General features: G+C 43.6%; 1 protein-coding gene across 3 annotated transcripts in view; it reads left to right on the forward strand.

Moving 5' to 3' along the window:
• PPP2R2C (protein phosphatase 2 regulatory subunit Bgamma) overlaps positions 1 to 26166 on the forward strand; it is a 219736-nt gene that overhangs the window by 37403 nt on the left and 156167 nt on the right. Inside the window, exon 2 of one of the 3 annotated variants that reach the window (XM_077280113.1) lies at positions 14280 to 14411. The exons of the other annotated variants lie outside the window; for them this stretch is intronic. Coding sequence (XP_077136228.1) covers positions 14402 to 14411 — 10 coding nt within the window. The 5' untranslated portion in view covers positions 14280 to 14401. The remainder of the gene's footprint in view (positions 1 to 14279; positions 14412 to 26166) is intronic. 3 annotated transcript variants of the gene reach the window in all.

A 26166-nucleotide genomic window follows, 5' to 3' on the forward strand; every position in this document is an offset into this window, starting at 1 on the left:
GACTCTAGGCGCCCGGTTTCGTTTGCCCTGTTGGAGCGATTGGGGGAGATTTTACCTTCAGTGTGTTCGTCGGAGTTTGAATGCAGTCTTTTCAGGTTGGCATTTTCGTTGGCATTTTTCGGGGCGCTTAGACTTGGGGAGCTGGTGTCTCCCAGTAAACATGTGTCGGGGGGCGTTCTAGTGAAGGATGTGTTATTGTCTCCCGAGAGGGTGGAATTTTGGTTGCGAAGGTCTAAAACGGATCAGGAAGGTCGGGGTCAGCGAGTGGTATTGGGGAAAGTTGCGAGCTCGGTTATGTGTCCAGTGAGTTGTTTAGCTAATTTTTGTAGGCTGCGGCCGATGGGGGAAGGTGCTTTATTGTGTCATTCTGATGGTACGTTTCTGTCCAGATATCAATTTACGGTGATTTTCAGGAAGGCGGTGCGATTTTTGGGGCTGGACAGTTCATGCTTTGCTCCTCACTCTTTTCGGATTGGGGCGGCAACTGAGGCCACTTTGGGTGGTTTGGGTAGTGAGGACATTCGACGAATCGGACGGTGGCGGTCCATTCGGTATCGTAGTTATGTTAGGCCTCAGTGGGTGACCTCAGAATAGTTATGCCTCGTGATTTAGGGGTATTTGTTTGCCTTGATGTTTTGTTTAGTGTTGTTTTTTGTTGTTTCAGGGTCTCCGCCGGTATTGGTGTGGATCTTTGGTCACTCGTTCGTTCACTGGGGAGCCTTGCGTGCGGACGTACGGAGAGAGGGGAGACAACTGGGTTTCGAGCGAGCGGTGGCTGTGGTCCGGTGGTTGGGTTTCTGGGGTATGCTCTGGAACGGAGTTTTGAAAGAAGTGCACAACAGCGTGAGCTTGGATAGGGCACCGGATATTTTGGTGTTGCACGCCGGGGGAAATGACCTTGGAGTACGACCTTTCAGGGAATTGGTTAGGGACATCAAGCAGGATTTGTTGCGGTTGTGGGTGTTGTATCCTGGCCTTACTGTCGTTTGGTCGGAAATTGTGCCACGTTCTCGTTGGCGGAATATGCGATCTTGTGTTAAAATTAACAAGGCCAGGGTGAAGGTGAATAGGGCTGTGTCAGCGTTTGTGTCACGGAACGGGGGCGTGGCGGTGCGCCATTTTGAATTAGAGAAGGCTGAAGGGAGTTTTTGGTTGGGGGACGGTGTGCATTTAAACGCGGTGGGTAGTGATCTGTGGGCTTTAGGCCTGCAAGAAGGGATTGAAAGGGCCATGGCTTTTCGGTCTGGTGGGGTCTCGGGCCTTTGAGGTGGTCATCGGCCCTCGTGGTGGCGGCTGGGGGGAGTCCTTGGAGTTGGTGTAAATTGGTTATGGGGATCCATCGGTATATGGGTTCCCTGTTTTTGGAGTTTAACAGGTGTTGGATCTGGTGAATTGTGGTGGGGATTTTCGGCCGGGGTGGCCGAATCCCCGTGAAGTTTTGTGAACAGTTAAACCTTTGGGTTTATTGGTGCTCCCGAGCCAGAGTGGTAACGGCTGGGAGTAACTATGTGTTTATGGTTATGTTCACGGTTATGTTTTGGATATTCGCCAGATCCTTTGTAGCTTCAAGGACTCCTCCTAGTACAAGAGTAATATTTACATTGTTGTTATTTATTTTATGTGTTAAATAAAAGGCTGCTGTGGCCAAATTATTCCAAAGATAATTCTTGTCACGTGTCTTTGTGTGAATGGGAGTGTGAAGGGGTAACGGAAGAAAAAGAGAGGTGGTCAAGGAGTGGGGCGTGGGGTATGAGGCGCTCACCCGGTATACCCAGGGTCTCGACAATACCTATGTCATGCAGTCTTCTCTTTATGGTAGATTTGGATATTGATACGCCGACCTCCGGGAGAGTGTTGGTCACTTGGTTGGCTGTTATGAAGGGGTCTCTCTTCACCATGGAGATTATTCTGCGATCACCCACCACTGTTGTCTTCCATGGGCGCCCAGGTCTTTTTGCATTGATGAGATCACCAGTGCTTTCTTTCCTTCTCAGGATGTACCAAACTGTACATTGTGCCACTCCTAATATTGTAGCAATTTCTCGGATGGTTTTTTTTCTCTGTTTTCACAGCTTAAGGATGGCTTGTTTCACCTTCATGGAGAGCACTTTTGACCGCATGTTTACTTCATAGGAAAACCTTCCAAATGCAAGCACCACACCTCAAATCAACTCCAGGCCTTTTATCTGCTTAGTTGAGAATGACATAAGGGATTGCCCACACCTGTCCATGAAATAGCCTTGGAGTCAATTGTCCAATTACTTTTGGTCCCTTTAAAAAACAGGGTGGCACAGGTTAAGGAGCTGAAACTCCTAAACCCTTCATCCAATTTTAATATGGATACCCTCAAATGAAAGCTAAAAGTCTGAACTTCAACTGCATCTGAATTGTTTTGTTTAAAATTAAATTGTGGTAATGTCTATAACCAAAATTAGAAAAATGTTGTCTCTGTCCAAATATATATGGACCTAACTGTAATTCAGATCCCAGATCGGACCCATAATTTAAAGGGAAACTGACAGCCGATACCAGACGTTGGCTACATGAGTTCAGCCAGGTATGTTTGACTCTGAAACGTTGTGGCGTTTCATAGAAAAACATTTTAAATGCAGACCAAAAAGAAGAGGAAGACAGGTCACCTGGGAAAGAGATCCAAGTTGTACGGAGACCTCTTAGTATGTCGAGTCCAAAAGTGTTAAACGAAGTGTAAAATCCTGCAAAATTAACCCTCAAAAAATTGTTTGGCCATAAAAAAATCAAATCCAACACCATAAAAAAACAGACGTGGTGACGCGTTTCAGGCGCAGTCCTTACTCATTGCATCAGCGAGTAACCTGATTATTTATGGTGTTAGATTAGATTTTTTAATATCTCATTTTTCAAGGACTCATTTTGCTGGATTTTACGCTTTAAAAGCCACCAGGGGTTGAACAGGAGACTAGTCACAGTGGGCTAGTCCCTGTCCGCTCCCATGGAGTGATAGGTGTCTCTCTATACACGGACACAGGGAGAGACCTGCCACTCAAGGGGAGCAGGCTGGAAGAAGCTTTGTAAGTAAGTATGTTTTTCTTCGAAACGCAACAGTGCTTCAGAGTCAAACATACCTGGCAGAAATCATACAGCCAGTGCCTGATACATGCTTAATGTCTATTAGCTAGTTCCCTTTAAAAGGGTTGCCTGGGACTTAGATATTGATAACGTATCTTCGATATCAGATCATGGGGGGTCCGGCACCCAAGACAATCAGCTGTTACCACGGCTCAACTCCCACTGAAGTGAAAAGGGTAGAAAAATGATAGCGGACCACCATCGACACGACCTGTATTCTGCACCACTGCGAACATCACAACTTCCTAAGCGCAGTATATTTCAAGCTTTTCTTTGTTTTATAGGAAACGACGTGGAAAGCCTTTCTGTCATGCATATCCCTTCGGACCTGTTCGCAGGACAGTCCCATTAAAAACGTCCATGAAATTCTATATTTTTTTGAATGTGTAATATTAAAAGAAAGCGTTTCCTCATCTAAAATCTGCACAGAGATAAAGTATGTGCGCCCTTCCAGTGGAGGGTGAAATAGAATTTCAATGAGTGCGATCCCGGCGATGACTTGTATACGTCTGTAATAATGCTCAGCGCTGGGTGCATAATGCAGCATGATTTGTTTCTGCTTGCTTTCATTCTTTATTACTGGTAGAAAATATGAAACGGCTCCGCATGTCTCAGTAATGCTGACAAACAATTCAGAGCGGGATCCTGGCATCAAGGGACGCAGAATCCTCCTCCTCCTGATGCTGCGACATAGTAATGACTGGTATAACTCTGCACAATGTGCTGCGGCTGACGCTGAACACTGTCACACAGCGCTCCCCATGTAGTAATGTGCATCAGCTTCTATACACAGCGCTACAAATGTTCAGCTTATTATCAGGCCTGAAAAAGAGCACAAAGCGGGAAGGGTAAGAATACCGGCCATTGTCTTTTCTGCGACCACCACAATGAAGGTGCTGCACTGCTCCGGTGTTGCAATATCAGACATAGTTGCTCATGAGCTGATGTGCCTGTTAAAACAGTTTATTGGGCTGACAGACAGGGGTCCTGTAGATTAAAGGGGTTGTCTGGCCTTGGGACTCAAGTCTGCAGTCACTTTATGTGAATCCTCAAAGCGCGCACAATGCACACTGTCAGGATTTGCCAGCACATGGAGCTTGTGGTCATGTGACCACAAGTATGTAATTTGCATACTCCTGGCCACACTAAGACTAGACGTGTCCAGCCTTGCTCAAATCACTTGTATTAAGCGAGGCCACGTATGTCTAGTTGGCATGTGACCGTGGATCGCCCCGCCAGGGCTGTGGGGTACTCGGTACCGGGTCCTGCGGTTCACAGGGGGATGTCACTGTGGCTGACCCGGTCCGTGGCCCTGGGACGTCCGTATAAAAGGGAAAGGTCCTTAAAGGGATAAAGTTTGTGTTCGCGACGCCACCAGTGTTATTCGGTCAGGGTGACCGACGCTGCTTTAAAAGGTCCACTGGGGTGATGTTATGGCAGCTAGATGGTATACCTTCCCACAGGTGAAGTATGTCCCCAGGGCTTCCCAGTGTGTTGATGGTGGTATGGTAAGAGGTGCAGTGAAGAACGAGGACACAAGGTTGCAGTCTCTTTACCTTTACTGAAGGCTTCAGCATCCACAGTCCAGGGCACCAGACCACAGGGCAGGCAGAGTCCGGCCGGTTCAGATGCAAGTCCAGAGTCCCCTTGTCCAGGTGGAAATCAATAGCCTTCCCTTGCACTGTAGTGGTGTAGTCCCTTACTGCATAAGCTTCACATAAGGTCCTCACAGATGTGGTGTCTCTCTCTCTCTGTCCCCCATATACGATAGGACAAAACCAGTATGACTGGTGATTTGAGTCTGTTTATAGGGTCTCTTAGATAACCCGGCTCTGTGGGTGTCACCGTGCCTCCTGGGTGTAGGTGCGGACAGGTAACATGCAATTAGCTGTCCTGCCGGTCTCTGAAGTAAGGCATAAAGGTCCTTACTATCTTTGTGTTCGGATACCGATGTTCTGCGCCTCAGAAGGAGGCAGCCTGTTCGGGGCTGGTCCTCTTCTGGTATCCTCTCCTTTGCTTTGCCTTCCTTCACGCTCGCTGCATTACAGTTCTGCCTTCAAAATGTCTCTTTCTGGGAGCTGCAGCTCTGAGGGCATGCACAGCTCCGTGGACCCTCTGTCCTCCTCAGACTGATTTCTGGAACTAACTAACTTTCCCTACAGACTGCCAGTTACTCGTATATATGGGGAGTCACCTAATAAATAGGATCAGAAGCTCTCCCTGGTGACCTGGAGTATGAAATGTGTTGCATGTTTGTGATACCTGGATGCAGTTATCCTTCCTTGCCTCTGAACGTAGCATCACTCTCCCCGGGAGGAAAGTGACACTACTGCGACGACCAGGACCCTGGGGCGCCGCAACCGCATATATGCAAGTCGCATAGTTGCTGTGAAACACACGCCCACTCCTGGCATCGGAGAATCATGACAGCGCTCACTGTGTGTGCTGTGAGGATTCACAAGTCTGCAGTCACATACAGCTCTGGCAAAAATTAAGAGACCACCACATCAAAACCCTGTCATGGGCAGCCCAATCTCCAGGCCTGAACCCCATTGAAAACCTCTGGAATGTAATCAAGAGGAAGATGGACAGTCACAAGCCATCAAACAAAGAAGAACTGCTTACATTTTTGCGCCAGAAGCAGTGTGAAAGACTGGTGGAAAGCATGCCAAGACGCATGAAAGCTGTGATTAAAACTCATGGTTATTCCACAAAATATTGATTTCTGAACTCTTCCTGAGTTAAAACATTAGTATTGTTGTTTCTAAATGATTATGAGCTTGTTTTCTTTGCATTATTTGAGGTCTGCAAGCACTGGGTTTTGTTTTTTTAAAATTTTGACCATTTTTATTTGTCAGAAAAAAAATTACAAAATTTATTGCTTGGAAATTCGGAGACACGCTGTCAGAAGTTTATAGAATAAAAGAACAATTTACATTTTACTCAAAAATATACCTATAAAGAGAAAAATCAGACAAACTGAACATTTTGCAGTGGTCTCTTAATTTTTGCCAGAGCTGTAGATTAAATGGAAAGGAGTCAAATGAGTGAATGTGGTAGACTTTTCTAAAAAAAGATGTGTTTTAGTGTAAACTTAAGGGCTCACTCAAGCAGAACTGCATTGCCCCATAGAATAACATTGGGCCGAGTGCTATCTGATAAAACATTGGATAGCACTCAGCCATGTTACAGTGGGGGAAACAAGTATTTGATCCCTTGCTGATTTTGTAAGTTTGCCCACTGACTAAGACATGAACAGTCTATAATTATTAGGGTAGGTTAATTTTAACATTGAGAGATAGAATATTAAAAATAATATCCAGAACATCACGTTGTATAAATTATATACATTTATTTGCTTTTTGCAGTGAGAAATAAGTATTTGATCCCTTTGGCAAACAAGACTTAATACTTGGTGGCAAAACCCTTGTTGGCAAGCACAGCAGTCAGACGTTTTTTTGCAGTTGATGATGAGGTTTGCGCACATGTCAGGAGGAATTTTGGTCCACTCCTCTTTGCAGATCATCTAAGTCATTAAGATTTTGAGACTGTCGCTTGGCAACTCGGAGCTTCAACTCCCTCCATAAGTTTTCTACGGGATTAAGATCTGGAGACTGGCTAGGCCACTCCATGACCTTAATGTGCTTTTTGAGCCACTCCTTTGTTGCCTTGGCTGTATGTTTTAGGTCATTGTCTTGCTGGAAGACCCAACCATGACCTATTTTTAATGTCCTGGCGGAGGGAAGGAGGTTGTCACTCAGTACATGGCTCCATCTATTCTCCAATTGATGCGGTGAAGTAGTCGTGTGCCCTTAGCAGAGAAACACCCCCAAAACCTAATGTTTCCACTTCCATGCTTGATAGTGGGGATGGTGTTCTTCGGGTTATAGGCAGCATGTCTCTTCCTCCAAACACGGTGAGTTGAGTTAATGCCAAAGATATACATTTTTGTCTCATCTGACCACAGCACCTTCTCCCAAACACTCACAGAATCATCCAGGTGTCCATTGGCAAACTTCAGAAGGGCCTGCACATGTGCCTTCTTGAGCAGGGGGACCTTGTGGGCACTGCAGGATTTTTAACCTTTAGGCTATGTGCACACCATGCAGATTTAGTGCAGTTCTGCAGCAGAAACGCTGCAGATCTGCACTGTGATTTACAGTACAATGTAAATCAATGTGAAAAAAAAAAAAGCTGTGCACATGGTGCAGAAAAATCCGTGCAGAAACGCTGCAGATTTCAAAGAAGTGCATGTCACTTCTTTTGTGCAGAACTGCAGCATTTCTGCACCCATTGACTCCCATTTTGTGGGTCAAATCCGCATAAAAACTGCAGATGTAAATACCATCTGCAGATTTTATGCGGATTTGGGTGTCAAAACCGCAGCAGAAGGAAGTGACGTCAGTGATGTGGAGGAAGTGTGTGGGCGGAGTGTAGCGAAAATGGAGTCGTATGGTAGAAATGGTATGTATAGTGTCTGTCTGTGTGTGTGTGTGTGTGTGTGTGTATGTCAGTCTGTCAGTAGTGACTCTTTGTAGTCATTCGTCGAAATGTGATGATGGGAGAGTTGTCCCATCGTCAGGCGACTGACTACAATGGGTTAAAAACACAAACACACATATAACATGTAGTACATACTCACCACATACGTCCCCGAGGGCCACCATCCACGATCATCCTTGTCCCAAAATAAAAAAAATCTTTTCCGTCGTAATCCATAGTATAGGTTGTCCCACGACGTCCTCCGGTGACACACTGCAGGAGTTAATCGCTCCTGCAGTGTATCGGAGCTGCCCGTTCGTTTCCTGGAGTTAAATGAACTCCGGGAGCTCACTTTATGGCAATTGAACTGCCGTGAAATTTCTCACGCAGCAGTGTCGTAAAGCAAGAGTCCCGGAGTTCATCGAACTCCGGTAAACTCGCGCGCATGCGCAGGCACACTGCAGGAGCTTTAGCTCCTGTCAGTGTGTTTTGGCAGCCATGGAGAGCAGTCACATCTCCTGGTGTGGCTGTTCTCCATGGCACATCGTCGTGGGACACTCGATATTAATGGACTACGTCGGAAAAGACTACAGATCATCAAGGGATTTGTAAGTATGGTAAAATTTAGAATATTAAAATACTTTTTCCTGTGTCTTTTTTTTTTGTGTTCAGTAATTTGGGGTTAATAATGGATAGGCGTCTTACAATGTCAAGGTGACATTAACCCCTTATTACCCCATATCCCACCGCTACACGGGAGTGGGAAGAGAGAGGCTAAGCTAAGAGATGTGCCATTTCTGGAGCGGCTGCGGGCTGGTAGTTGTAGCCGGGGGGGGGGGGCAATATCCATGGCCCCTCTCTGGGCTATGAATATCAGCCCACAGCTGGCTGCGTAGCCTTTCTGGCTATAAAATATAGGGGGACCCCACATCATTTTTTTTGGGGGGGGGTCCCCCTATTTTAATAGCCAGTAAAGGCTACGCAGACAGCTGCGGGCTGATATTCATAGCAGGCTACAAATATTGGACCCCGGCTGTCGGCTTCCCCCTCTGGCGCAGAAAATTGCGTGGGAGCCCACGCCGTTTTTTTTTCCTTTTAATTCAACGCTCATAAAGGCCTCTTTCACACTTGCGTCGGTAGGGGTCCGTCGCTATGCGTCGGGCCGACGTACCGACGCACGTTGTGAAATTTGATTGAGATTGAGAAGAGGTTGGACTAGGAAATGACATCATGTAAATATATATATTTTTAAAAAAACTTTATCTCTTTATTTAGCTTTAAAAAAAGCTGACAAATCAGCATCAAAAACGCACAAAAACGCACTACAAAACTGCACCAAAACTGCACTGCAAAAAACGCACTAAAAACGCATGAAAAACGCACAAAAAAACGCATTAAAAACGCATAAAAAACGCAGGAATTGTCAGCTACGTTTTCTGCCAGAAGATGCGGATTTTGTGCAGAAAATTCTGCACCAAATCTGCATCGTGTGCACATAGCCTTACGGCGTAATGTGTTACCAATGTTTTTTTTGGTGACTGTGGTCCCAGCTGCCTTGAGATCATTTACAAGTTAACCCCATGTAGTTTTAGGCTGATCTCTCACCTCCCTCATGATCAAGAATACCCCACAAGGAGAGATTTTGCATGGTGCCCCAGATCGATGTCGATTGACAGTCATTTTGTATTTCTTCCATTTTCTTACTATTGAACCAACAGTTGTCTCCTTCTCACCCAGCATCTTACGTGTGGTTCTGTAGCCCATTCCAGCTTTGTGCAGGTCTATGATCTTGTCCCTGACATTCTTATAAAGCTCTTTGGTCTTGCCCATGTTGTAGAGGTTAGAGTCTGACTGATTAATTGAGTCTGTGGACAGGAGTCTTTTATAAAGGTGACTATGTAAGACAGCTGTCTGTAATGCAAGTGAGAGCCAGAACTCTTAATGGTTGCTAGGGGATCAAATACTTATTTCTTACTGCAAAATGCAAATAAATGTATATAATTTTTACAATGTGATTTTCTAGATTTTATTTTTGATATTCTTTCTCTCAATGTTAAAATTAACATACCTTTAAAATTATAGACTGTTCATGTCTTTGTCAAACTTACAAAATCAGCAAGGGATTAAATACTTTTTTCCCCCACTGTATACTGCGCGATGGTCTGTGGGACCATCCTACTGAATGGAGAGTTGAGGGGGATATTGTATTGTGTAAGGGTCAGTGGGGGCCATTATACTTAGTGGGTTGACTGTGTGGGGCCATCATACTAAGTAGGGGGCTGTGGAAGTTCCATTCTAAGTTCGGGGTTCCCATACTGAATCGGGGGCTCGCATACTGAGTGAGGGGTGGTGGAGGCCCTAATTCTGTGTGGGGGCACTCATTCTGCATGGATGGCTGTGAGGACCCTCATTCTGTGTGGAGGCTCTCATACTGAATTGGGTCCATACTGTGTGAGGAGCTGTGGGGGTCCTCATACTCAGTAGGAGGCTGTGGCAGCCCTCATATTTAGGAGGCATCATACTGACAGGTAAAACTGTGGGAGAGGATTGAGTTTGGGAAAACCGTACCCAGTGGGTGTGGATTTGGGTGGGGGCATTTTTGGGAGCCTTAGGCTATGTGCACACGATTTATAAACACAGTCTATTAAAGTGCATATAATTAAAGAAAAATATTCCTCCCGGACATCAAATATCAACACATCCCTACATATGAATTAATTTAGGAAAAGAGGATCCATTTCACAAAAAAAAATTTAAAATTACAAATTTTATTTCAATATATTTAAAACAATGGTAAAAATTCAAGAAGGTAATGCAAAAAGTGACAAATGCAAATCTACACTCACCGGCCACTTTATTAGGTACACCTGTCCAACTTCTTGTTAACACTTAATTTCTAATCAGCCAAGCACATGGTGGCAACTCAGTGCATTTAGGCATGTAGACATGGTCAAGACAATCTCCTGCAGTTCAAACCGAGCATCAGTATGGGGAAGAAAGGTGATTTGAGTGCCTTTTAACGTGGCATGGTTGTTGGTGCCAGAAGGGCTGGTCTGAGTATTTCAGAAACTGCTGATCTACTGGGATTTTCACGCACAACCATCTCTAGGGTTTACAGAGAATGGTCCGAAAAAGAAAAAAAATCCAGTGAGCGGCAGTTCTGTGGGCGGAAATGCCTTGTTGATGCCAGAGGTCAGAGGAGAATGGGCAGACTGGTTCGAGCTGATAGAAAGGCAACAGTGACTCAAATCGCCACCCGTTACAACCAAGGTAGGCCTAAGAGCATCTCTGAACGCACAGTGCGTCGAACTTTGAGGCAGATGGGCTACAGCAGCAGAAGACCACACCGGGTACCACTCCTTTCAGCTAAGAACAGGAAACTGAGGCTACAATTTGTACAAGCTCATCGAAATTGGACAGTAGAAGATTGGAAAAACGTTGCTTGGTCTGATGAGTCTCGATTTCTGCTGCGACATTCGGATGGTAGGGTCAGAATTTGGCGTAAACAACATGAAAGCATGGATCCATCCTGCCTTGTATGGAGCATCTTTGGGATGTGCAGCCGACAAATCTGCGGCAACTGTGTGATGCCATCATGTCAATATGGACCAAAATCTCTGAGGAATGCTTCCAGCACCTTGCTGAATCTATGCCACGAAGAATTGAGGCAGTTCTGAAGGCAAAAGGGGGTCCAACCCGTTACTAGCATGGTGTACCTAATAAAGTGGCCGGTGAGTGTATATACTCATATTCACAGTCACGTTTATCCCAGTGGGTATTATCTACTTAGCATATCAAATATTCTAAAAACTATCCCTTAGAGAATAAGTGCATATAGGTAGAGCCAATGACTTTTCCATATAAAGTGCATGTGCCTATATCAGAAACCTCCGTAAAACCTATAAATTGTAATGTGCAGGAACATCTATTCTAAAGTAGAAAGGACAAAGAGTGAAGTTCCGATATAAAAGTACTTACATAAGGTGTCGAGTATTTCAATGAGGTAGATTTGCTAAGTGTCACATAATCCCGATATTTCCGTCCTTATTTGCAGTGTTTTATTTTCTGCAGCATGTCAATTCTTTTTGCGGATCTGCAGCTTTTCTGCACGCATTAACGTCCACTGAGTCAGTCAAATCCGCAGCAAAAATGCAGGTGTAAAACGTTTTGCGGATTTGCTTCCAAAAACGCAGAAAAATTGTCAAAGGGAAATGATGTCAGAAGGAGGAAGAGTGTGTGGGCGGAGAATATGTGCGTGTGTCTCTGTGTGTGGGCAGAGAATATGTGCGTGTGTCTGTGTGTGTGTACCCATGCAACGTGTGTACCTAGGCGGTGCCTGATGGGACTACTACTCCCATCCGGCTACGTCTTTTGTCCGATATAACAGAGACCGCATGAGCCGATGATGGGAGAATAGTCTGTCTGTGTTCAATTGTAAATGAAAACATTTACATATTCACAACACAATACATACTCACCGAACACCTAGTCCCCGATGCCCGGGTCTCCTGCAAACAATCAAAAATAATAAACCAACATATACTCCCTGTCTGCCATAGTCCATTTAATACCGAGTGTCCCACGGCGATCTCACATGTAGAACAGTCACATCGGGAGATGTGGCCTCTCTACCCGGCCTCCAGTGATACACTGACAGGAGGTAATCTCTCCCTCAGTGTATCCACCGTGAGAGTTCACCAGAGTTCATCAGCTGATCAGCTCCAGTGCTCTCACTTACAGCACCGCTGAGTGGGAAAGTTCTCACACAGCAGTGCCAGTGAGAGCACCGGAGCTGATGATGTCCGATGTATTCTCATGGCAGCGCAGTGATACAGTGTAATGCCGGAGGCCGGGTAGAGCGGTCACATCTCACGATGTGACTGTTCTACACGTGAGATCGCCGTAGGACACTCGGTATTAAATGGACTATGTCGAACAGGATAGTATTATATGTTGGTTCATTGTTTTATTTTTGTTGCAGGAGTCGAGGGCGTCGGGGATTAGGTTTTCAGTAAGTATGGTATATTAAGATTCAATAAAGGAGTCTCTGTGATTATTTCAATTAAATTACTTTATTCTGGCTGTTTCATTATTTACCATGTAACTATAGGATTAGTAATGGATAGGTGTCTTATAGACGCCTCTCCATTACTAACCAGTGGGCTTGATGTCACCTGACAATACGAAGGTGACAACAACCCCACAAATATGAACCCCACTTGCCACCGCTGCAGGGCAAGTGGGAAGAGCAAGGCTAAGTGCCAAAATTGGCTCATGTATAAGATGCACCATTTCTGGGGCAGCTGAGAGCTGATGTTTTTAGCCTGGGGGGATGCCAATACCCATGGCCCCTTCCCAGGCTATTAATATCAACCCGGAGCTGTCTTCCTAGCCTTTGCTTGTTCAATTTTATAGGGGCACCCCATGTCAATTTTTTTCTGGGGTTCCCCTGTAAACTAGCCAGTAAAGGCTAAGCAAACAGCTGTGAGCTAATATTAATATCCTGGGAACCTTTAGCTATTAGCTCCTTCCCAGAATATTAAAATCAGCCCTCAGCCGTCGGCTTTCCCTATGCTGGTTATGAAAATTATGTGGGAGCCACGCAATTTTTTTTTACATTTTTTTTGAAAAATGAACAGATATTGCATTTCATGCAGATTTCTGACAGTCGCTGTTTTGTTACAGCATATGTAGGTTAATTATGTTAATGCTCCTACATAGGCTGGTGAGTGTGTGTGTTTTTATTTGACTCTTTATGACCGTTTTGATAATGAGAGTATCTGGCTGACACCTGTTCATTACTAAACCTCATGCTTGGTATTATATATATTTATATTTATATATTCACTTGTATTTGTTTTGTGAGTGTAAATATAAATTTGAACATGGTAATAACGTAATGATATCGTGGTCTTCAATGGAGAATGAAAAAGAAGAGGTTGAACAAGGAAATTACATCACATTTTTTTTAATATTACATCTTTATTTAGCATACAAAACCACATGAAAAACCGCATCATAAACGCAACAAAAACGCATAAATAGTGGATTTTCCACTGTGTTTTTCTGCCAAGAGCTGCAGAAACCTTGCAGAAATTTCTGCAAGCAAATACGCAACGTGCGCACGTAGTCTTATACTCTATGGTGACTATAAAAGCGGAATCCCTAATGAGAACTCAAAGGGGCTTCAATAACGAGATATTATATATATATATATATATATATATATATATATATATATATATATATATATATATATTTCTTTTATTTCTTCTGGGGTTTTTGAAAGGGGGAGGCTATGGAGTTGTTAACTCATTATTAATGAGAGTTAAAATCTAAGAATGAATCGATGCAACTGTAAGTTTGGGCCGTTTCCACAGTGAGTGAAGGGTGGATTCTGGACATGTTTTTGAGGCGCAGATTGCATGAACACTGCAAGTCATAAAGTTTATGGAGTAAAGATAAAATATGAGTCAAACATAACCCTAACAGTTATGGCACGGTAGTACCACACACTGAAATATCACATTTTGACAGGTTAGTAAATGGTGCAGATACAAGGACTTCAGTTTTGGAGGATTCAGTTTCTCACAGAGATGATTGATAGCATTGATAGCTTCCTAGTTGCATGCCATATCTCCCATCTAAGAAAAGAAGATGGTAAGACACTTTCCATCTTTATAATTTAGGAGAGAAAAGAGAGCCGCCTAAGAGACTCCCAGGCTGCGGAAAAAGTATGCTCGTCCTACATTGTGGACATCCCTGAGAGACCAACCCCCAGCTTCCCATTGCGCTTCACAAGGGCCGAAATATGAGCTGTGGTGAGTCCTATTGTCCACCTCATAGCGGAGATAGTCCATACCACATGTGTGTGTTCATTCATCTTTATATAATGTCAACTGTAAAGCCAACATCACTGTCTTCTAGCTTCAGTCGACTTTATTTGCCTCCATACCCAGTTACATTAATATTTCTTGGGATCAATAGTCTAGTTGGCTAATTTTCTCACGTCTTGTCCATTTCATCTTTTCCTTTTTCTTTATTTTGTCCTTCTACTATAGATTTTACATAGCATTTGTCTGGTTTGGACAACACCTTAAGATCTTAGCTCAAGTCCCCTCAGGGGACTAACAAATACAGTAAAAAAGTAAAATAAAAATGTTTTACAAATAAGAAAAAAAACAAAAACAAACGTACAAATCGCCTCCCTTTTGCCCCATAAAAAAAAATATATATTTGGTATCGCTGTGTTCGATCTGTCAAAATTAAAAAAAAAACTAATCTGATCGGTAAACAAAATGTCAGCTCAAGGAGCAAAAAAGTCCTCACAAAGCAATATATCCCAAAATCTTAAAACGTTATAGGTCTCGGAAAATGGCAAAAATGAGCAAAAAAATTTTTTTTACAGATTTACAAATTTTTAATCACCGCTTAAATAAAAAGACAAAAACAAAACTATGCATGTTTGGTATCTGCATGCTCGTACTGACCTGAAGAATTATATTGCCAGGTCAGTTTTACCCTATAGTGAACATGGTAAATAAAAAATAAAAAAAATATATAGTGTAATTGCACTTGCTATTTCAATGCACTTGGAATTATTTCCCTGCTTTCTAGTGCATCACATGATAAAATCAATGGTATCATTCAAAAGTACAACTCATCCTGCAAAAAACAAACTCTCATATGACTGAGTGAACAGAAAAACAAAAAAGTTATAAATCTTGGAAAAAGGGAGGAAAAAACTAAAATGAAAAAATAAGAAACTCGCGGCGGTATAAAGGGGTTAAAGGGAACTTGTCACATTTTACATGCAGTAAGTTACATGCATGCAGTAAGTTTCTGATTTTTCCATTTTAGTTTTTTCCTTCCTTTTTCCGAGAGTTTTTTTTCTATCTGTGAACAACACGGTATAAGGAACGAGAAGCTGAGCAGAATGATATAAAGGTTTGTTGGAAAAGACTCAATATAACTTGTATTTTATTCATTTAAATCCCTGGTGTTGGTATGAATGAGTCCAGTGGGAGGTGCTATTAAGTGATTGACACCTATCTCTGCATGCACAGACATATAGGGGAGACTGTCAATCACTGAGTAGGACCGCCCACTGGACTCAATGTGCATAACAAAAAAACACAGAATTTCAATGAATAAAATGCAAGTTTTAATGAAACTTTTCCCATAAAATGTCCATCAATCTGATCATCTCCTCTTGCTCTATAACATCCCGCCTGCAGATCAGATACCATTATCAACATGACGGGTTCCCTTTAAACTAACAGGTATCTGAAGTGCACTGTGCACAGTTTATTAATCTTGGTCTAAATGGATTGATAGCTTGGGTACAAAATATCTTACTGTCAACAAGTTGTTAAAGGGATTGTCCGGGACTTTAAGATTGATGGTATACTCTTAGAATAGGTCATCATTGTCTGATCAGTGGGGTTGTGACACGCAGTGCCCCTGCTGATCAGCTGTTCCCAGTGTTGGCTCAGTTATAAAACTGCACGGCTCCAACGGAATAGTGGCCACGGCCAGATACTGCACACCAACCCCCTACTGATTTTAATAGGGGGTGAATGTGCAGTACCCGGCCATGGCCACTATTCCTTTAACAAGGCTGTGATGTGCAACTCAGAGGCTGTGGTGTGCAGCTCAGAGGCTGTGATGTGCAGCTCAGAGGCTGTGATGTGTAGCTCAGTGGCTGTGATGTGCAGCTCAGAGGCTGTGGTGTGCAGCTCAGAGGCTGTGATGTGCAGCTCAGAGGCTGTGATGTGTAGCTCAGAGGCTGTGGTGTGCAGCTCGGAGGCTGTGGTGTGCAGCTCAGAGGCTGTGATGTGCAGCTCAGAGGCTGTGATGTGTAGCTCAGAGGCTGTGGTGTGCAGCTCAGAGGCTGTGGTGTGCAGCTCAGAGGCTGTGGTGTGCAGCTCAGTGGCTGTGATGTGCAGCTCAGTGGCTGTGGTGTGCAGCTCAGAGGCTGTGGTGTGCAGCTCGGAAGCTGTGGTGTGCAGTTCGGAGGCTGTGATGTGCAGCTCAGAGGCTGTGATGTGCAGCTCAGTGGCTGTGGTGTGCAGCTCAGAGCCTGTGATGTGTAGCTCAGAGGCTGTGATGTGCAACTCGGAGGCTGTGATGTGTAGCTCAGAGGCTGTGATTTGCAGCTCAGAGGCTGTGATTTGCAGCTCAGTGGCTGTGATGTGCAGCTCAGAGGCTGTGGTGTGCAGCTCAGAGGGCTGTGATGTGCAGCTCAGAGGCTGTGATGTGCAGCTCAGAGGCTGTGATGTGCAGCTCAGCGGCTGTGATGTGCAGCTCAGAGGCTGTAGTGTGCAGATCAGTGGCTGTGATGTGCAGCTCAGAGGCTGTGATGTGCAGCTCAGTGGCTGTGGTGTGCTACTCAGAGGCTGTGGTGTGCAGCTCAGAGGCTGTGGTGTGCAGCTCAGAGGCTGTGGTGTGCAGCTCAGAGGCTGTGATGTGCAGCTCAGAGGCTGTGATGTGTAGCTCAGTAACTGAGCAGTTCCACCCACCGCCAACATTGGGAACAGCTGACCAACAGGGGTGCCTGGTGTCACACATCCACCAATCAGACATTGATGACCTACCCTAAGGATACACCATCAATGTTAAAGTCCCGGACAACCTCTTAAATTATTTGATCTTACAAAGTATCTAACTTGCAGATTATTTATATAGGAACATGTGGTTACCTTTCATAAAATGAAGATTAATTAGATATTATACAGACTACCTCAGTTACAGTATATCACAGGTTGTGAAAATATAGTAATACATATAGGCATGTGCAAAAGTTTCTGGCAGCTGTAAAGCAAAATTGTTTTTTTTTTTAAGTGCTAATAGTTTATTTTTATTAATTAATAAAATGCAAAGTGAATGAACCAAACAATTCTAAATTGCATCAATATTTGTTGTAATCAATCTCCCTGCCTAGTTCCTTCAAAGACTTTGTGCAAGTATAAGCACCTAGAAGAATTGTTTCTATTTTGCAGCGTCACACCGATTGTTGATCGGATTTTGATTACTCTTTTGTTCATTTTCTTTGCATTTTGTTAATTGATAACAATAAAGTATTAACACTTTTATTTTTAAAAGCATTCGTTCTATACAGCATTTTTTCTGCACCTGCCTAAAACTTTTGCACAGCATTGTATATGAGCTCCCTGGGACACAGCCATTAATGGTTGAATGACTGTTGGAAAGAGAGCTTTATGTCCTTCAACCTTACTCCATTGGTGTTACCTATACCAAATTGGTGATCTGCTGTTGTAAATGGAAAGACAGGGCAATAACTTAAAGGGAATCCATCAGCAGGTTTTTGCTGAGGGCAGCATGATGTAGTGGCAGAGACTCTGATTCCAGCGATGTGTCACTTACTGGGCTGCATGGTGCAGTTTTGATAAAATCCCTGTTTTTGCTGTTGTAGCAGAGCTGTGAATACTGAGCTGTGTATAACCCCGCCCACTCCCCTGCGTACACTGTATATTGTCAGCAAGCTGCCAATCAGTGGTGGGGGTGGGGTTACATAGATTACCTGGACTCTCTGGCACCCGACACCTAGTCCTGCAGTTATAATCTCCTGCTGATAAAACACTGATTCTATTAAAACTACACCAACCAGCCCAGTAAGTGACACATTGCTGAAATCAGGCTTTCTGTCCCTATATTATCCTGCTCTCAGATTAAATAGCAAAAACCTTACAACAGATTCCCTTTAAGCTGGCCATACACATGTGGTAGCAGATGATCATTCATTAAACAGTCAGCTATGTCTTCCGACTCCCTCATACTCAGATCTGTCGAGCATTTATGTACTTTCAATGGGGAGAGAAGCAAATGCTGCTGTCAGATCCCTCTGACAGCAGGTTATCTCTCCTGTAAGTGAAAAGAATTGGCAATTTCTAACTGCTCGATCCTTCTTTTCCTCTACATCATCTGTCGTAGCAAAGTCTGGAGGCCCCATAATATATAGGATGATCGGCTGATCCAGCAAAGTTAGCGGGTTTGACCGACTTTCATCTAATTTGTATGGGGGCTTCCCAACTCTCCTCCAACAGATGATGTCAGGGACCCCCTTTTTTTGTACCCCCTTTGGATAAGCCACCACCGGAATCGTCTGGCAGCGGCTCCATAGAGCTCACGTGCACCCTCGGCACACATTAGTATGAAGTCCTTTTTCAAAGTTGACATATTGTCTTCCACTACTACTTCTTGGGGATAGGATATTCTGTAGTTTGACTACTAAACTAACTAAAGAACCCTTTCCTGTACTGATATTGGGTCTTAAATGTCTTATTTCCCATGTAATGAGTGAGTCCTGGTCCTTTTAGTATGTGAATGCATGTAGAGGAGCTGCGGAGACACCATCACGTGTTTCTCAACGCAAGCAGTGAATAGCCAGGCCTTTCCCCAGGAAGGAACAACCACGGGAAGGGCAGCCTCCAATAAAGGAAAACATCCAATAAAGGAAAACCACCTATGCCAAGCATGGTATCCATCCACAGACAGCTGTTTCGGGGGTTTTGCCCCTCAACAGTGTGGAGTAGGAAACTGGCTATTAGGAGCAGTGCCTAGTAAAAAGGCTGTAAAGGCATGGATGATTGACCTCAGGGAGACCAAAACATCCAACACCGCGGAGACACCATCACGTGTTTCTCAACGCAGTGATCCAGAAGACTGCCCCCATCCCTTATGGGAAATATGCAAATGCATGTAGAGGAGCTGCGGAGACACCATCACGTGTTTCTCAACGCAAGCAGTGAATAGCCAGGGAACTGGCTATTAGGAGCAGTGCCTAGTAAAAAGGCTTTCCTTTATTGGAGGCTGCCCTTCCCGTGGTTGTTCCTTCCTGGGGAGAGGCCTGGCTATTCACTGCTTGCGTTGAGAAACACGTGATGGTGTCTCCGCAGCTCCTCTACATGCATCCCATAAGGGATGGGGGCAGTGTTCTGGATCACTGCGTTGAGAAACACGTGATGGTGTCTCCGCGGTGTTGGATGTTTTGGTCTCCCTGAGGTCAATCATCCGTGCCTTTACAGCCTTTTTACTAGGCACTGCTCCTAATAGCCAGTTTCCTACTCCACACTGATGAGGGGCAAAAACCCCGAAACAGCTGTCTGTGGATGGATACCATGCTTGGCATAGGTGGTTTTCCTTTATTGGATGTTTTCCTTTATTGGAGGCTGCCCTTCCCGTGGTTGTTCCTTCCTGGGGAAAGGTCTGGCTATTCACTGCTTGCGTTGAGAAACTCGTGATGGTGTCTCCGCAACTCCTCTACATGCATTTGCATATTTCCCATAAGGGATGGGGGCAGTGTTCTGGACCACTGCGTTGAGAAACACGTAATGGTGTCTCCGTGGTGTTGGATGTTTTGGTCTCCCTGAGGTCAATCATCTGTGCCTTTACAGCCTTTTAGTATGTGTACACGTTTAGTATTTGGTGCAAAAATTTCTGCACCATTTCTGCATCACTTGGCAGGAAAAACGCAGCCTCAAAACCATGCTTTTTTTGCGATTTTTGGTGCAGATTCTTCCCCAATTAGTATGTGTGAAATCAGCAGCAAAAATGCTGAAAGAATCGACATGCTGCAGATTTAAATCTGTAAGGAAAAAATAAGCAATGTGAGCATGAGACTTTAAGAATCGCATTCACTTTACTGGTATCAGGAAACCCTTCAGGTTTTATGGCAAATGCTATGTGTGCACACAGCCTTAAGGTCTCTTGTTTTCCAAGCTAAAAAGGATAATATCTTGTTATAAAGAGACTCCCTTGGTACTGTATAGCTGCAAAGTGGTTGGCACCACGAGCCAATGACGTTGGACTCAGAAGCTTGGCCTGTACTATTGGCAGTGGAAGTCCACAATATGGTAGGACTGTCATACAGCAGAAATGGTAAGGACTGGAGATAACTCCAATCTTGGATGTTTAAAGGGGTTATCCACTACTAGGACAACCCCTTCTTAAACTAAATGTTATGCCCCCTATAAAATAATAAAGCCTATACTCACCTCCTGTGCTGGTGCCGTTCCCGCAGTGTCGGCACGCGCTCATCCCAGGACTATGATTCGGTGTTGTGACACGTGACCGGCACCCAATCAGCGCTGGCATCACGATTGCTGCATTCGGACAAACTGAACATGAAGCGGAAGCTAGGGCAGCAGCTGATCCCACACTTCCTCTTCATGTTCAGTTTGTCTGAAGGCAGCAACCGTGATGCCAGCGCTGATTGGGTGCCGGTCACGTGTCTCAACACCGTATCACAGCCCCGGTAAGAGCGAGTGCCAATACCGCAGGCACGGGAGATGAGTATAGGCTTTATTATTTTATTGGGGCCAAACATTTAGTTTAAGAAGGGGTTGTTCTAGCAGCCGACAACCCTTTTAACCACCTACAGAAAAAAACAATATATACAATTTATATATTTGAGTCCATAACGCCCTGTACAATAAATTACCATGTTATTTTATCTTCCATGTGAACAAAGAAAAAAGCAATGCCAAAATATGGAATAAAAAGAACGAAAAAATTTGTGTGTACCTCAAAACAATAGTAACGAAATGTCAATAATCCACCTCCCAAAAAAAGTCCTCCTACATATCTGCCAATGGAAAAGTAAAAAAGTTATGGCTCTCAAAATATGCCAACATGAACGCTATTTAATTTTTAAAAAATGTTTAATTCTGCAAACGTAGTAAAAACGTATACATTTGGCATCACAGTAATAGTATCGGCACAGTGAACACCATAAAACAGAATCCAAGAAACAAACCCCAGAAATTGCAAATTTTGTTGCTTCACTCCATTCCCCCCATTAACATATTCAACATGTTGACTTATAAGAGATCTATGGGGAGAGGAGGATTTCTAACACTAGGGTCATGGGTTTTCCTTTTTGTTTATGTGCACTATAAACTTTTTTTTTTTCGCTTTTGCAGCTGCTGATTGGCATGGAGTACCACTACTTAGCTCACTTGTAACCAGAATACCTAAGTCCTTATTTTGTTCATTTATCCTTCATTATCAACTCTTAAAACGTGGTTCAAATTGATCTTTACAGTAAAATTAAATCTGGTGGAGAGTGTCTAGAATGGGTAACTGTATGTAGTCTTCAATCCTAACATCAGTGCTCATACCTGTCCCTGTAAACACTAATGTACGAGCTTGGGTTCTGTACCTGGGTTACATCTATACACCTATATAAAGAACCGTACAGAAAAAATAGTTTTAAAAATCATACAATCTTTATTTAAAATATGTAAAAAAAAAAAAAACAATACAGGAACGATGAAACGCAAAGTATTAGCAACTATTATGGATGAGGTAATCAGGGCCGGCTCTAGGTTTATGCATGCCCTTGCCGACAGAGTCCCATTGGACACCTCTTTTGATCTTTTTTCTTTTCACCTTCCAGGAGGATTAACTTTTTAATTCTTCAGTCAGTAGAGTTGTATCTACACTCACTGGCCACTTTATTAGGTACACCTGTCCAACTTCTTGTTAACACTTAATTTCTAATCAGCCAATCACATGGCGGCAACTCAGTGCATTTAGGCATGTAGACATGGTCAAGACAATCTCCTGCAGTTCAAACCGAGCATCAGTATGGGGAAGAAAGGTGATTTGAGTGCCTTTGAACGTGGCATGGTTGTTGGTGCCAGAAGGGCTGGTCTGAGTATTTCAGAAACTGCTGATCTACTGGGATTTTCACGCACAACCATCTCTAGGGTTTACAGAGAATGGTCCGAAAAAGAAAAAAAATCCAGTGAGCGGCAGTTCTGTGGGCGGAAATGCCTTGTTGATGCCAGAGGTCAGAGGAGAATGGGCAGACTGGTTCGAGCTGATAGAAAGGCAACAGTGACTCAAATCGCCACCCGTTACAACCAAGGTAGGCCTAAGAGCATCTCTGAACGCACAGTGCGTCGAACTTTGAGGCAGATGGGCTACAGCAGCAGAAGACCACACCGGGTACCACTCCTTTCAGCTAACAACAGGAAACTGAGGCTACAATTTGTACAAGCTCATCGAAATTGGACAGTAGAAGATTGGAAAAACGTTGCTTGGTCTGATGAGTCTCGATTTCTGCTGCGACATTCGGATGGTAGGGTCAGAATTTGGCGTAAACAACATGAAATCTTTGGGATGTGGTGGAACGGGAGATTCGCATCAGGGATGTGCAGCCGACAAATCTGCGGCAACTGTGTGATGCCATCATGTCAATATGGACCAAAATCTCTGAGGAATGCTTCCAGCACCTTGTTGAATCTATGCCACGAAGAATTGAGGCAGTTCTGAAGGCAAAAGGGGTCCAAACCGTTACTATCATGGTGTACCTAATAAAGTGGCCAGTGAGTGTATAACCACTGTGTCTGCTATGTTTTTATCATATGAGGTCCATATGACTTTCTGATATTTTTTTAATTCCTTTTTTGAAGAAAAAAAACAGAGATTCTGTCTTTCTTTTGTTTTGTTTCAGAATTTACCATATGGGATAAATCTAATATTTTATTTGTTTGGACAGTTAAGGACTCAGGGATACAAAAAATGCCGCTGTTACAGCATCTAAGGGGTTTTATTTTTTTACTCATTTATATACAGTATATCACAAAAGTGATTACACCCCTACAATTTTTGTAAATATTTTATTATATGTTTTCTTGGGACAAGACTGAAGTTCAACACTTTGATGCAATGTAAAGTAGTAAAAGTACAGCTTGTATAAGGGTCTACATTTTGTGTACCCCTAAATAATTCAACATACTGCCATTATTGTCTAATCCGCTGGAAACAAAAGTCAGTACACCCCTAAAGGAAAATGGTCAGATTGTGCCCAATTTGCCATTTTCTCTCCTTGATATCATGTGATTCATTAGTGTTGCATGGTCTCAGGTGAGAATGGGAGCAGGTGTGGTAAATTTGGTGTTATCGCATCACGCTCTCTCATACTGGTCACTGGAAGTTCAACATGGCTCCTCATGGCAAAGAAATCTCTGAGGATCTGAAAAAAAGAATTATTGCTCTACATAATGATGGCCGAGGATATAAGAAGATTGCCATCATCATGACACTGAGCTGCAGCATGGTGGCCAAGACCATACAGCGGTTTAACAAGACGGGTTCCACTCAGAACTGGCCTCGCAATGGTTGACCAAAAATGTTGAGTGCATGTGTTCAGCGACATATCCAGAGGTTGTCTTTTCACAGTAGACAAACGAATGCTACCAGCATTACCGCAGAGGTTAAAGAGGTGCAGGGTCATCCTGTCAGAGCTCACACCATACTCCGCACACTGCATGGTCTCCATGGCTGTTGTCCCAGAAGGAAGCCTCTTCTAAAGATGATGCACAAGAAAGCCTGCAAACAGTTTGCTGAAAACAAGCAGACTACAGACATGGCTTACTGGAACCAAGTCCTGTGGCCTGATGAGACCAAGATAAACTTATTTGGTTAAGATGGTGTCAAGCGTGTGTGACGGCAACCAGGTGAGGAGTACAAAGACAAGTGTGTCTTGCCTACAGTCAAGCATGGTGGTGGGAGTGTCATGGCTTGGTGCTGCATGAGTACTGCCAGCTGTGGGAAACAACAGTTCTTTGAGGGAACCATGAATGCCAACATGTACTGTGACATACTGAAGCAGAATATTATTCACTCGCCTTGGAAACTTGGCGCTGGGCAGTATTTCAACATTATAATGACCCTAAACACACCTCCAAGAAGACTTTGGCCTTGCTAAAAAAAAAACTGAGGGTAAAGGTGCTAGACTGGCCAAGCATGTCTTCAGACCTAAACCCTATTGAGCATCTGTGGGACATCCTGACATCCTCAAATGGAAGGTGGAGGAACACAAGATCTCCAACATCCACCATCTCTGTGATGTCATCATGGAAGAGGGAAGGGGATCCCAGTGGTAACCTGTGAAGCTCTAGCGAAATTCATGCCCAAGAGAGTTAAGGAAGTGCTTGAAAATAATGGTGGCCACACAAAATATTTACACTTTGGGTACAATTTGGCTATTTTCCCTTAGGGGTGTACTCACTTTGTTGCCAGCGGTTTAGACATTAATGTCTGCGTGTTGTGTTATTTAGAGGGCACACCGAATTTACAGTTATATAAGCTGTACTCCGACTACTTCATGTTGTATCATAGCGTCATGTCTTCCGTGTTAGTAGAAAAACTGTAGGGGCACAAAAGAGCATAAGACCATCGGGTGAGACCCTTTTAGCTGCAAAGGAAAGCAAAAGGAAGGTGCTCACCTGTGCAGATTGTGTGCAGGCACAATGCTTATGAACACCTGAAGATATCAGATGCTGCTGCCTCGTGACTGGGGGATGATCTCCTACAGCAGTGTTCTCCAACTCCGGTCCTCAAGAGCCACCAACAGGTCATGTTTTCAGGATTTCCTTAGTATTACACAGGTGATAATTGCATCACCTGGACAGGCAAGCATTCAATCACCTGTGCAATACTAAGGAAATCCTGAAAACATGACCTATTGGTGGCTCTTGAGGACCGGAGTTGGGGAACACTGTCCTACAGGATAGCTGACCAAGTTAGGCGATAGCGGAACATTGGGCTGTGCTGCTGTAACAAAGAATCCTTAGGACCAAGATGAGTTGAACTTTTTTTTATTAACACAACGCGTTTCAACGCTGGACTAGCGTCTTTTTCTTTTTGGTAAGAAACCATTTCATAAGCCTACTGAAGAACACATCTATAGGAGAACTATGCACTGGCAGAGAGTAGAGTCTGTGCATGGAAACAGTAGCTGGAGATGGGTTTTTGGCAAGCAGTGTCGGAACACAATATAAAATCTCCCTAATGTGCCATTTAGCAGTGTCCACTCAGCTCGCTGATATGACGGAGTTTATCCTTAGAATACATGATGCAGCTAAAAGCCTCGAGAAGATAATGCAACGATGATCTGCAAGGTTACATTTTCATTTCATCCCAATGATCGATATCCGCCCCCCCCCCTAATCAATAGTGGATTATTTGATCATTTATTCATAGTGGAAGCTTCCTGTAAACAACTTTATAAATAACAAAGGTTTATTGCTGATTTGGACGATTTCCCATGGACAGGGATCTGACTTTACCGAGTCTTAAATGCTGAGTAGGAATATATTTTATTATCACACTGCAAGTTTTATTATATTGGATGGCGTTTATTATATTGTAGATGTTTGTCTTCACCCATTAAAGTGAATTATATAAGAGTGTGTATTTTCTGGGTTTAGGTGTGCTGTCATGTGGACATAACCTAACCTTACAGAGGTTGTCCATCTCTAGGAGGAAAAAAAAATCTACTTAAATGCATGAATTTTGGACCAAAAATTATTTTTTGCTTTGTGTTGTTTGATCAATTTTACACCGTTTGGCTTTTACAGGCTTTGTTTCCCTGCAACTTTGATGTGGTCATTAATCAGGAGCTCAGAGAAAAAGAGATAGCAGAGTTACAAAGTCTCCGATTGTCTGATGGATTCACAGTTTTGCAAGAGATCGAGCAACATAGCTGCTACAGAAGACAGCAAAGTTTTTAGCGAAGCTCAATTACAAAAATGATTTTTGACC

This window comes from Ranitomeya variabilis, chromosome 1 (assembly GCF_051348905.1).
Source record: "Ranitomeya variabilis isolate aRanVar5 chromosome 1, aRanVar5.hap1, whole genome shotgun sequence".
NCBI lineage: Eukaryota > Metazoa > Chordata > Amphibia > Anura > Dendrobatidae > Ranitomeya > Ranitomeya variabilis.